Raw genomic sequence first — 13,159 nt, forward strand, 5'->3', positions numbered from 1 at the left:
TAGAAAGGAAATATGTTAATAAGATAATATTTTTATATAAAAAATTTATTAGACGAGAAAATAACCTTCTTTACTCTATGCTGCTAAAGTGCACGGAAGGTGCAGTTAAGTCATGGCTACACATAGTTAAATACATGTTTAGAATCCTGAGCATGTGCCCGTTCTCCTTAAGATCTGTCTGGAAGTTAAAAGCTGTGGTTGTAGAAACACTAACTTTTTCATCCACGTAACGTTTTTTTCTCTTCCAGATGAACTTGGTTTACACAACCTCTGCTTTCTCCAAATTTTATAAACAGTCCATTGTTTCCGATGTCAGGTAAAACTCAGTGCAGTGCGTGTGCCTGTCTTTGTCAGGTGTGATGATGATGCTTGAATGCCGTAATCTTGGGGAGTGTAGCTCACCATACAAACCTAATTTTGTGTGAAACTCTCACTCGGAGTTATTTTGGCTCTGCCTGGTCCATGCACACAGTTGCATGGATAAAACTAAATCTGTTTAAACTCAGACCCTTAGTTAAACCAGTGCCACTTCGTGTGTGGTTACACTTAAATTGATTTAAACCTGGCTAGGGGTTAGCTAATGCAATACAAGCAGTCTTAAGCACATAAAGGTGTCTAAACAGGTTTAATTACACCAGTGCAAATTTCTGTGTAGACAAAGATTGATGGTTTGGAACTTGTGAGCAGGCTTTGGGGGGAGGTGAAACAATCATGAACTAAAATCTTGGTTGCCACTTGAAACTAAAGAGGTGAATTGACCCTATTGATTTAGTTAACCGATGCAAAAGAGTATGTATACACTGTTTTATATCCATTTGAACTAAGCTTACTTTAGTTTAGTTTGACTGTTAGAAATTGGTTTAAGCTAACTTGAAATAAGCGTCTGTTAAACTGAACTGGTGTCCACCTGGGGATTTGTACCAGTTGAATGAAATAAACGAATGGTTTATCTATTGGTGTAGTTTAAAGCAGAACAACCCCTTAGCTCTGGTCTGTGCTACAGAGTTAAACTGATGCAAGGCAGCTTACGTTGACCTAAAACTGTAAGCATCTACATTAAAATGTCATGCCCTGCTACGTCGACTTAACTCCAGCTCTGCGAGAGGTATAGCGCTTGGGTTGATCTGGTTAGGTCAATGCAGTGCCAGTGTAGACACTGCGTTGCTTACATCAACTTGATGGCTTTCAGAAGCCTTCCCATAATGCCCCATGCTGAGAATTAAATTGGTAAAGTGTTCCTGCTGACACCAGGAGCATAGTGTGGACATGCAAAAGCCATTTAATAACTGTGGCGGTTGTACGTCGATGTAACTTAGATGGACATAATTTTGTAGTGTAGACATACCCTTAGTGTGGATGCAGTTACAGTGCTATAAAGATGTTTTATATTGGTGTAGCTATTCCTGTACTGGAAGGAGAAAGAGACCTTGCCTACACTGAAAAGAGTCTGCCAGTATAGCTGTACAAGGAAACTCTCTAGTGCAGGTTCAGCTTATTCCAGCAAAAGAGTTGTTTTACCGATTATACCAGTTCCCAGAAAAAAACATTCTGTGCTGACAAAATGACTCTTTTTGCCAGAATATCTCCATCTACACTAGGGCTTTTGCTGGAATAGCTTTAGCTGTTTGAAGTGTATTCATTTTTATTTATTTATTTATTTTTAACTGACACAGCTGTGTTAGCAAAACTTTTTAATATATAGACCAGGTTTAACTATACAGGTAAGGTACCTTTCTACCAGTATAACTCTGTCCACACTTGGGCTTGTATCAGTTTAGTTAAATTGGTGGTAAAACCACACCACAGCCACATAGTTATACTGATATAACTTTAAAATGTAGACCAAGCTTTAGCCAGGGGAGTAGACAGAAGATAGATAGAGGCTCAGTGCTCTTATGAAACCTAAAGATAGGATTAAATAGTAGTAGAAACTGTTTTGGGATACTGCAAAGTGGTTGTTCAAGGATAACATTATTGGAGAGATGGTTTTTCCTTCATTCCTACTTCATTCCTTAGGGAACCAAGCCAACTCCAAATCAGGTGGAAAGATTTCTATTTGCCTCAATAGAAAGTGGGGGCCCTCTGAAAGTTACTCTATTCGTTTATAATCTTAAATAGTGTCTTCTGAAGAGAGAGTGAGAAGGCCCAGTGTGTCAAAACAATGTACCCAGATGTAAAATGGGAATCGTACTCTTCTAAATCACTATCCAGAAGCCCATGTAAATGTCCAGTCAGAGGAACATTGCAATATGACAGACTCTATATGTACATTTAATTTCAGTAACAACAACAATGGAGGCCTTCTTATTCATTTCTGGATCGTATTTGTGGTACCACAGGCTAAAGGCCAAGTGTTCTGTGAGGACTGTGTGGCTGCCATTTTAAAGGACTCTATTCAGACAAGTATCATCAACCGGACCTCAGTGGGGAGCCTGCAAGGGCTTGCAGTCGACATGGACTCCATTGTGTTGAGTGGTCAGTATTTGTACATGTCTGCATCCTTAATGAATTATTTTATGTATTAGAAGTTTGTTTTCCTAGAATAGCCACTGTTATAAAACTACCAGGTCTCCTATCCCCAGCCCCACTATTAATTTACGATAAAAGCAAAAAGCTACATCAAGTTCCCCTTTCAGATGGAAGATGAACTGAGGCGCTGAATCCCACGGCTCCTCAAGTTTGGGAAGGTTTGAATTCAGTTTAATGTTGTTGGCACCATAACAGTGAACTTCCTGATTTTGTGTGACATAAATCCCAGTCCTCAGAATAACCTTAGTTCAATCTCTTTGCCTTTAATCTAAGGGTTGTATTTAAGAACAAAGGCAAAGGACCATGCTTTTGTAGATGAGTACCTTTCTCATCTATGTTTGCCTAGAAAGGGAATTGTGCATGGCTCCTGCCCTGATTGTGGAAGGCGGTGAGAAACTTCTTACCTAGAAGAGTCTTATTCTCACCATGCACTCCTCCCTGGTTGCTCTGTGGCTTACTGAAAAAAATCTTACGTGACTGATGACCAGGAAGGTCCTGTCCTGTATTAAGGATCTAATCTTGAGGGTGCTGAGCACACTCAATTCCTACTGCCTTCAGTAGCAATTGAGTGTTCAACAGCTCACGCAGTTAGGCGCCTTAAGCTTTCGGTGAGGACGAGGACACAAATGATGCATCATTCAGTGCATTTGCTGATGACGATGCCCCAAATCAGATTACAACATGTGCTAGTTGAGCGGTGTAGCCCCTAAGATCTGATACAAAACTCAGTGTTCTGCTTCCATAGTGGCCAGATAGCACACTCTGCACGTATGTAGCCTGAGAAGCAGATAGAGTTTCTGATGGTCAGCAATTGGGCAGGTTATAGGATGGATGGGATTTTCTCAGTGTTGAATCTCCCTTAAAAGTGTGAGAGCTGGAATTACTAAGCTTATATGAATTTATTCCACAGAATTCTCACTGCTTTTTTTTCTCTGCTCAGACTATTCAGGGGTCAGACACTCTCAGCAGAGTATTATGAAACTGATAGCTGAAATATGTAAAGTGTATTCATTACAAAGTTTATATGGATTTGGCTAGATTTAAATGCTGGATTTTTGAATTCCATGTAAAATATGAGCAGGTTCACTTTAGTTTCTTTTCCAGTGCAGCTGGGCTACGATCAGATTATTCATCAACAACTGGAACAGGTAATTCTGGGTTTGGTTTTGTTTTGTTTTGTTTCAATATTCACTGTTTTTCACTTGTAATGAGATTTGCTTAGTTTTGTTCTACAAGGATAAAATTCAGCCATGGCATGTATGTGTGGAGCTGCCATTGCAGTCAATGGGGAGTCCGGCTTGTGCCCAAGCACAGAATCTGTCTCTGAAAATATTGTTTGATAGTATTTTGATAGACATCACAAACCAGTATCAATATATGCTTTGGAGGGTCCTGTGGCACCTTTAAGACTAACAGAAGCATTGGGAGCATAAGCTTTCGTGGGTAAGAACCTCAGTTCTTCAGATGCAAGTAATGGAAATCTCCAGAGGCAGGTATAAATCAGTATGGAGATAACGAGGTTAGTTCAATCAGGGAGGGTGAGGTGTTCTGCTAGCAGGAGAGGTGTGAACACCAAGGGAGGAGAAACTGCTTCTGTAGTTGGATAGCCATTCACAGTCTTTGTTTAATCCCTGATCTGATGGTGTGAAATTTGCAAATGAACTGGAGCTCAGCAGTTTCTCTTTGGAGTCTGGTCCTGAAGTTTTTTTGCTGTAAGATGGCTACCTTTACATCTGCTATTGTGTGGCCAGGGAGGTTGAAGTGTTCTCCTACAGGTTTTTGTATATTGCCATTCCTTATATCTGACTTGTGTCTATTTATCCTCTTGCGTAGTGACTGTCCAGTTTGGCCAATGTACATAGCAGAGGGGCATTGCTGGCATATGATGACATATATAACATTGGTGGACGTGCAGGTGAATGAGCCGGTGATGTTGTAGCTGATCTGGTTAGGTCCTGTGATGGTGTTGCTGGTGTAGATATGTGGGCAGAGTTGGCATCAAGGTTTGTTGCATGGGTTGGTCCCTGAGTTAGAGTTGTTATGGTGCAGTGCGTGGTTGCTGGTGAGGGATCCTGGACAACGATCCCTCACTTTCACAGACTTTGGGAGGCAGGCCAGTCTCGCCCCCAGACAACCTGCCAACCTTAAGCATATTCTCACCAGCAACCACTTTGTTCCCTCTGAAATTACATAATGCATTTAGTGTCTGAATGAATCCCATGACTTAAAGCAAAAGTTGCTCAAAACTGCTTAGTTTTTCCTGACCTTATGGGTTGACACCATGCAGATCCCCACTTGGTTTCACACTCTCACCATAAATCAGAGTTGCTTGAAACTCAGATCTTATTTGCTAAAATGTTCATATACTTGATTGTTTCTTGGATTCATTCTAGGCTATAGCAGCAGTTGGCACAGGGTCTAGAGTGGTTCTTTCTACAGGCTTTTTTAAGTATGTAAAGGAACCATTTATGGGACTGAAATAGTACAAGATGTGTGTTCCAACTCCATGGTAGCGGCAATAACATGAAGATCAGATCTTGCATTAATTTAGTCCTGTATGTGGCTCCTCTAGATGGGGAAAGGGGGAGGGGAGAAGGAAAAAGAGGACCATTTGATACAAACAGATGTTTTGAGATTCTCTCTCCTAAACCCCATGAATGAAAAAGATGACATCACGTTCTAGTCTTCCTTTGTCCACATGATACACTCACTGTGTATGTGAGAGTAGTTGGTAATTGGTATTTAAAAGAAGCTTGATAATGGAATACCATGGGGCTGCAGGTGAACATTGAGATTAATTTGCCAGAGTGGTCTAGGAAAACTTGCACTCGTGCTATCTTGTTTCATGCCTGACTTCAGTTAGTTATCAAAATGATTTACTTTCACAATTACTAAAATAACCCACAATAGTACTGTAGTCAAATTAAATTAATAAAAATTAGTTGTCAGCAAAGCTGATCTTGTACTGTGGGGAGGGGGTGGAATGAACACCTGTTATGAATCAAAAACTGATTTTTGGTGACTAATAACTGCACTAATTCTGAAAAAGAAATCAACTATGTGAGAGAGAAATTGAGTTTATGTTGAAGGTATGTGACACTTATTTATGCCATTCAATCACTGATGTGAATAAATATTTCAAGAATATTCACGTACATTTGAAAACCTCAGAAATATCTGCTTTTTCCTGCATTGACTCACTACTGATTAGATTCTCAGCTCTAATAATTTACACTTCTGGAAAGATGACTTGTTGGCAACTTTGTTAGGAGCTTGCTGCTACTCATCATGTTAAGAGAAATATTTAATTTGGTTTGCCAATTGCAACATAGTAATACAGCTGCTCTTGGGTTCACCCACAGATGCATTTACAGATATTCCAGTAATATTTTCATTGGTGTTTCAAGGGGGTAACTATCTGAGCTGAGGAAAATTTACCCTTTTAATTTGTAAAGATTGAGGTAATTACCTTGTGTGGGTCCAATTCTTTTGCATTCACACCTTCCCACTCTTTCCTTCCAAAGAATTGTGCTAAGAGTTTCAGGTATGAATAAATTGAAAATCCCAAAGGTTTTGAATTGAAACTAAGGACTTGACAGTAACATAAACTGGCTCATCTTAACTTAAATTAAGGTTTGCACTTCAGTGGTACTTTCCAATGAGCTTTGTTCAAATTTCGATTTTTGTCATAAACTGAAACCAGACAAGTTGTATGTGCTTTGGGGCTTTCCTGGGAATGTTGCACTAAACCCTAATAATTTGCACTATTTGCACTGTAGACTTGCCGGCAGAATTGTTAGCTTGTTTCTTTTTAACACGTAGAAGAGCAATATCTTACCAGATGGACACTTCAGTTCAAAAACCTTAATGACAGCAATATACAACAGTGCACTTTGGATGTTCTGAAGCTTAGAAATCAATGGTGCATAGTGGAGACCAGAAATCACCTGGATTTTTGCCAGGTGGCTGGACAAACTTTTCATAATGAACAATTAGAATTTACCTCTTCTTTCTGTTGACCTGTGAACCCTTGTATAAGTCAAAAGTATTTTGCAAATAGCAGCTTTTCAAAATGACAGTACTTCCAGTGCAAATGCTCCTTCAAATATTTATTCATACTGGCATGCACCATGCTTTTATTCTCTCTCAATTTTCTTGTCACTATAACTGTCTTTAATCATAGACTTGTGAATAAATGAGGCGGTAAGAGCCCAGGGGATATATTGGCATATTCTGTTCACAAGAACCATTATGAATACACTTGTTACATATGCCCATCTTGTTTCACACTCCTTGATCAGGTGCAGTGAGTCAATATTCATGTTGAAAATGTGGTATTTCTACAGGAACAAATTGCATATATGATCTATATGCAGATCGTCTGCATCAGCACTTTCCACTGGACATCACTGCTACCTCCGGGAGGATGATTTGTTATTTCAAACTGATTGCATTAGTGGGCCATCTAATTCGTCTCTCAATAGCATCTATTCACATTGAAGCAGATAATTGCATCACTGACTCACTGACCATTTATGACTCCTTGATGCCAATCAAAAGTAAGATACTCTACCGGTATGTATATATATTTCAATGAGAATTCTTTGGTTCTGCAAGATTTTCATGAGGTTTTTTTGTGATTTTACTTTTTAGTTTGTCCTCACTAAATTTTGGTTTTTGTACAAATGATAATCATGACCTTAATTATCTTACATGAAGAAGTGAGTGGAAAAACATGTCTTGCTAATTAAAAGGCATTAGGAAAATGATAAATATTAAACTTAGATGCAAAAGTGTGAAAATATGCAGTTTGTTATTGGGCAGAATTTCCCATTTCTTTTCAGAAAGCATGAGTAGACTGGAAGAACTTTCAAAATGTATCCTTTGAACAAATTAGGAGACGTCAAGAAACTCTCCTTTCATGTGTGAAAACTGATACCTTTGCACTGCTCTGGCTTTCAAGTGCAAGTAATATTTGTATTTTAAGGATTGTACAGTTTATAACTTATTTAAAAGTTTGAGTTCTGTGAATTTTAATAGCTGGAGAGAGTTGGTGAATGAAGGATCTTTTTTGGAGGGACAGACAGATATTTTTGTTCTGTGTTTGTATTGTACCTAGCACAATGGGTTCTTGTGCCCTGATTGGGTCCACTGGATACTATTGGAATAATAATAATAATAATAATAAATATAGAGTTATATGGGCAGTGACAGCTTCTCCCACTCTGCTCAAGTGATTCATCTCTGACCTGGAGGGAACACCATGTACAGATGGAAAGCTTAGTTTTGTAGCCCTTTTCCTGCCCAGCAAGAGGGTGAACAAGAGAGCTGGGTTTTGTATTCTGGACACCCATCCACTGGAAACTTTACTGAGATCACTGGCTCAGTTCTTACGGGCTACCAGACCACTATTAGTGGCAACATCCTTGTTAGTCTTTTCTGTAAGTGAACTGTGAACACATCAGATGTGAACGTCTGGATCACTATAGCAGTCTTACCATGGAGTCACAGACAGTCCCCTTAGACTTCTCCAGTTTATCTTGCCACTCAGACAAACTGGACTTAGTGATAAACGGCCACTTAAACAAAAAATCACACCACATTCAGGTTGCTTCCAGTCACAAGAGACCAATCACTTACCCCAGATCAGTTGGTACTCTAGAAGATTCTACACCAAAGACAATACTTGTAGCCAGTTCTGTAATAAATTATCTAAAGGTTTATTAACTAGAACAAAGGACTGATTTATTTACAGGTTAAAGCAGAGATTGGCAACCTGCGGCCTACCAGGGTAAGCCCCCTGGTGGGCCGGGCTGATTTGTTTACCTGCTGCATCCGCAGTTTCGGCCGATCGAGGCTCCAAGCCAATGGGGGCAGCGGGAAGCAGCGCGGGCCTAGCGATGTGCTGGCCGCCGCTTTCTGCAGTCCCCATTGGCCTGGAGCGGTGAACCGCAGCTAGTGGGAGCTGTGATCAGCCAAACCTGAGGACACGGCAGGCAAACAAATCGGCCCAGGCCACGATGGGGCTTACCCTGGGGGGGCCGCATGCCAAAGGTTGCCAATCCCTGGGTTAAAGCAAGCGAACATATACACACACTAGTGAGTTATTATCTAAATCCTAACAGTGACAGAATTGTAACGATCTGTCTATACAAAGTGTCTTTCAGGGCAGACCCAGGAAGCAGCCCGTGGGGATCTTTGAGTTCAGTTTAGAATCTCTGGCCCTTCAGCCAACAACCAAAAAGATGCAGTTTCCTCTTGTCAGAGATTTTTTTATTCTCTTCCCCCAGAGTTTATGATGATGGGTTGAGTTTACGTGCATGTCTCCTCTTCCTGGGTTGCGGGGGTGGGGAGCAATCAACAGAATAGACAGACAGACATAATTTGAATAGACAGATTTGTCCACTGATGTTCTGCAATGGTTTGTCTGGTGTCTATGGGCCTTCTTTAGTTAGGCAGGAGATGACAGCTTCTGTGGAAAACTAGTATTTCACACTTTGGTAATGCTTCTCTCCTGATTGTGGGGGTTTACAGTTTCAGAGCAAACACTTAAATATTATCTTATAATGTCTATATTATAAGTGAGATTGATACATGCAAAAACTTACAAGCATTTCATGGAGTCTAAACACTAAATACATTCTTTAGAGACTAATACCTATTTTGAGCCAAACTCACATACAGGTGACCTGGCCTGGTCTCCAGCTACGAGGTTGTCAGTTCTGAGCTCATGCCTGTAGCCTGGGCAAGAGTTGGCATTTGGCCTGCCAGCATCACAAATGGTACCTGTACTCTCCCCCCTGCTCATGGGCCTGCAAGGGCACCTACTCTAGGCTTCAGGTCAATGAGGTTTAACTTAATTCAGCAAATTTTATCTTTGTTTCATAAGGCAAGTTCAGTATACTGGCTTCTTTCATACCCGGTTCTTAAAATATTATCTTGGCAAACATTTCAATAGTGTCAATATGAATTAAAAAAAAATCTTATTTCTGTGGCAGAATATCTAACCTACTTGGGTAGATAAGAACTTAATTTGAGCCATTCTGCTCTTTGTGTCTTTAAAAATCCAGAGGGAATCAAAAATGTCAACACTGCCTAAGGGAGGAAAAGGAAGAGACTTTAGGATTAAGTGACATGTCCCCACCCTCTCAGTCAGTCAGGGGGTGAGGAAGAAGGGGGAGGAACTGTTGTGGAGAATATCTGGTGATGGCATAAACGACTGAGACATTTGGTGGCAAAATGATCAAGCAGCTGAAGAAACCATTGAACAGTAGAGGTGGGGAGCTGAGTCAAACGATGATGAGAGAGGAAGGAGAGCTGGGATGTTTAAGGAATAAGAAAATAAAAAGACATTTAGGAAACTTTCCCACTACCTTTGTTTATGGCTGCAGCTGAGATGAGTGCTGTCACGTCTCTGAATGACTCATTCAGCTTTGAGTTCTGTAGAACAGCAGACTTGGGCAATTATATTTATTGTATAAGCAAGTTTTGAGAGCTGGAAATGTGAGTAAGACTAGAATATGGAAGGGCATGTGCGTCACTAGGAATTGTGGGAATCAAGTGTGTGTGTTGCTCTTTGAAATGCCACCAGATCTGACAGGGCCAGATTTCTCTCTCTGAGGAGTGTCCTTTTATAACTAAAAAGAATAATATGGTGCAGCTGATCAGACGTACTTGTGTGGTTTATTTTCAGTATTAAAATGGAAAACCTCAAAACAGCTCCCCTCCCCCCACCCAAAAGCAATAGTAGCAAACCATGAGCTTAGCTTCACTATTTTCTGACCTGAAAATAGTATGAAATCACATGTTCTTCTAGAAGGGAAGGTCACTGCTTTTAAAGTAGAGTTTGGATGGAAGATGGCTTTACAAACTTGGTTGTCCCATGGAAACTTTGCACATTTAATAACAAGAGTAATGTGCATTTAATACAATACTATTCATGTGGATGCTGTCACTTTTTTCCCCTTAGAATTTGTGAACCAACCATCTCATTAATGTCATTTGTTTCCACAAATAACCTGATGCTGGTAACGTTTAAGTCAACACAAATACAGCAACTGAAGGAAGTTCATGGGTACTTTGAGGTCATTACACAAGAAAGTAAGTTATTATTTAAATGAATTTGTATTTTTCATGGAGATGCCACTCCAACCCCATAGACTGATTTAATGAATTTGGATAACTCCTGGTCAGCTTCTTTTAGTCCTTTCTCTTCTACTCCTATATCATCTTGATCTCTCTCATGTTTTTCAGTACCCACTTGTCTCTCTTCTGAATTGTTTTTATCATGTTGACTCCCAGCATGATAAAATTTCCCTATTTTTTCCCCTTCCTGTAATCATGTTTGTTTGGACTAGCTATTGTTAAATGATGCAGTCATGGAAGTACATTTAAAAACCACTTGACTGAACTTGTATTTCAAACTAATCACCAGTCCTATACTCCAATATGCCAGTAGATGGAGGTGTTGTGTTAACTGAGTGACTGTCTATAAATAAGGTGCACAAGTATAAAATATTCCTCCCACAGCTAAGAAGATGTTATTTACTACAGGCAGCTTTTTGTGATCTCAATGTAGTACTATGGGTGGGACAAGAAGTTGCTGCAGATTTTTGACCAACTGAAGGGCCACTGTCCATTTATAAACATAAACAAATCCTGTGTTTGGACATGTTGTTGTTTTAATGAATCATGTTTATAAGAGGAGTACTTAAGATGCAGCCAGGAATGGGGCCCCATTTTGCTATGTGCTGTACAAATACAGTGCACTAGACAGTCTCTGCCACCAAAGAGCTCATAATCTAAATGGGACAGACACAGGGTAGGGGAAAGGGTATAATAGACAAGTAGAGTGAATGATATGATGGGGGCAAACATCATGTTGGTGCCACAATTTTATTCTTGGCTTGTGGGGTATGGGTTTGGGAGAGTAAGGGAGAGGATAAGTTACATGGAAAGGAAACTGAAAGGAGAGTGGATATTGCAGGGGCAGGTGTGGAGTGAGGTGAAGAGATGGCGAGGGAGGGGCTGAAGCAAATAGCCAATCAGCACAGGGCAGAGCAAGTCCAGTCTCTGAGATCGTTAGCATTCCTGGGTCACTGCTTTAGCTACTTATGCAGCTGTTCCTACAGGCTGAAGTCTGACTGGCAGTACTGAGGCTGAAGGTATTGAGTACTCAAGTATTCAGCATTAAAGCTGAATTTTGTTGTTTAACTCTTCATATCTTGATTACATTTTAAATTTCTCGGTTTGGGCAATGAATATTGACAATCACGTTTTAGACCTTTGTGATTAGTCCATTTCTTTTCAATTTCTCTTTGAGATTAAGAGGTGACTTCATTGGGCTAAAAGTACTTGCTTGGGGAACAGAAATTTGATGAAAAAGGGCTCTGCAATCTAGCAGATGAAGGTATAATTTAGTCCAATGGCTGGAAACTGAAGCTAGACAAACTTAGAGTGAAAATAAGTGCAAATTTTTAATATTGAAGATATTTCACCATTGGAACAACTTACTGAGGGTCCTGGTGGATTCTCCTTCAATAGCAATTTTTGAAATCAAGATATGCTTTAGTTCAAACAGAAATTATTTTGAGAAGTTCCTAACGCCTGTGTTATATAGGCGGTCAGACAATATAATTGCAATGGTCCTGTCTGGCTTTATAAAACAGATTCTCATGCACTACTACAATGCTGATGTTTTTTGGTTGCAAATATACTACTTGGTAATATTTTAGAGCCATGTAACTGAGTGTGATTAAACTTTTAAAAAGTAAACTTTCAGACACAAACTCACTGTGTGTGGGTTTTTTTTTTTTTTTTGTTAACAAATCCAAAATACGGCTCATGAGTCTGAAGAAGGTCTTGTAAAATGGAAGAAATGGCTTCTGTGAGCCACCTCTACTTTTGAGCTGCAGTGTGTTGGCTTGAGGCTGTTAGTTGGCAGCTGTGGAGGACCGAACAGTTAATATGATCTGGTGACTTTCCTGTTTTGGGAGAGACATGGAGTGGATTTTCTGAGGCAGCATTCTTGGAGCTTGCCAGTTCGGTGTCTGCATTTTCAGTGCCACTCTGCTGCTGCTATTTTTGTACAGCTCTGGCCTCTGATCTTTTGTGGGTGGGCCAGAACATAACCCTTAAGTTGTCCTGTTGTGGAGCCAAAGGTCGGCAACTAATGTAGACACTTATCCAACAGGCTACAAAACTGGGATATTTAAAATAATGTGAAACCCCACCAAAATATTTCTTTTTTTAGAATGTGGAAAAACGATATTGACAAAAGAGAAAACTGGCTTTGAGGGGCGAATTGTGAGTCCATATTATCCAAGCTACTATCCTCCAAAATGCATTTGTACATGGAACTTTCAGGTAATGTCTTTTCTTCTTCTTTAGGCATTTTGCATAATTTAGGCAACAGAATCCTTAGGTTTTTGCTAGATAGTGACGTGCTTTCTGAGAAATGAGGTAGTCATCTTATAGAATGGTTATTGCTGAATACATGCAATGCACTGGGACCTGTAGAAAGTAACCACTGAAACGCCAACAGAAAGTAGCATCTTGAAATAGACAAGTGGGTCTGCAGTAACAGTGGCTGCAAATTTTACTTGAAAAGCCAGGAGGCATCCCATGAAAG

At 40.0% G+C, this 13,159-nt stretch overlaps 1 protein-coding gene across 1 annotated transcript in view; it reads left to right on the forward strand.

Annotated features, from left to right (window-relative positions):
• Window positions 1-13,159, forward strand: part of TMPRSS7 (transmembrane serine protease 7) — a 48,409-nt gene that overhangs the window by 11,327 nt on the left and 23,923 nt on the right. The window contains exons 4-9 of the mRNA XM_034768561.1: window positions 240-316; window positions 2,282-2,475; window positions 3,639-3,677; window positions 6,876-7,104; window positions 10,499-10,629; window positions 12,782-12,894. Coding sequence (XP_034624452.1) covers window positions 240-316; window positions 2,282-2,475; window positions 3,639-3,677; window positions 6,876-7,104; window positions 10,499-10,629; window positions 12,782-12,894 — 783 coding nt within the window. The remainder of the gene's footprint in view (window positions 1-239; window positions 317-2,281; window positions 2,476-3,638; window positions 3,678-6,875; window positions 7,105-10,498; window positions 10,630-12,781; window positions 12,895-13,159) is intronic.

The sequence above is a fragment of the Trachemys scripta genome, chromosome 1 (genome assembly GCF_013100865.1).
Source record: "Trachemys scripta elegans isolate TJP31775 chromosome 1, CAS_Tse_1.0, whole genome shotgun sequence".
Taxonomy (NCBI): domain Eukaryota; kingdom Metazoa; phylum Chordata; order Testudines; family Emydidae; genus Trachemys; species Trachemys scripta.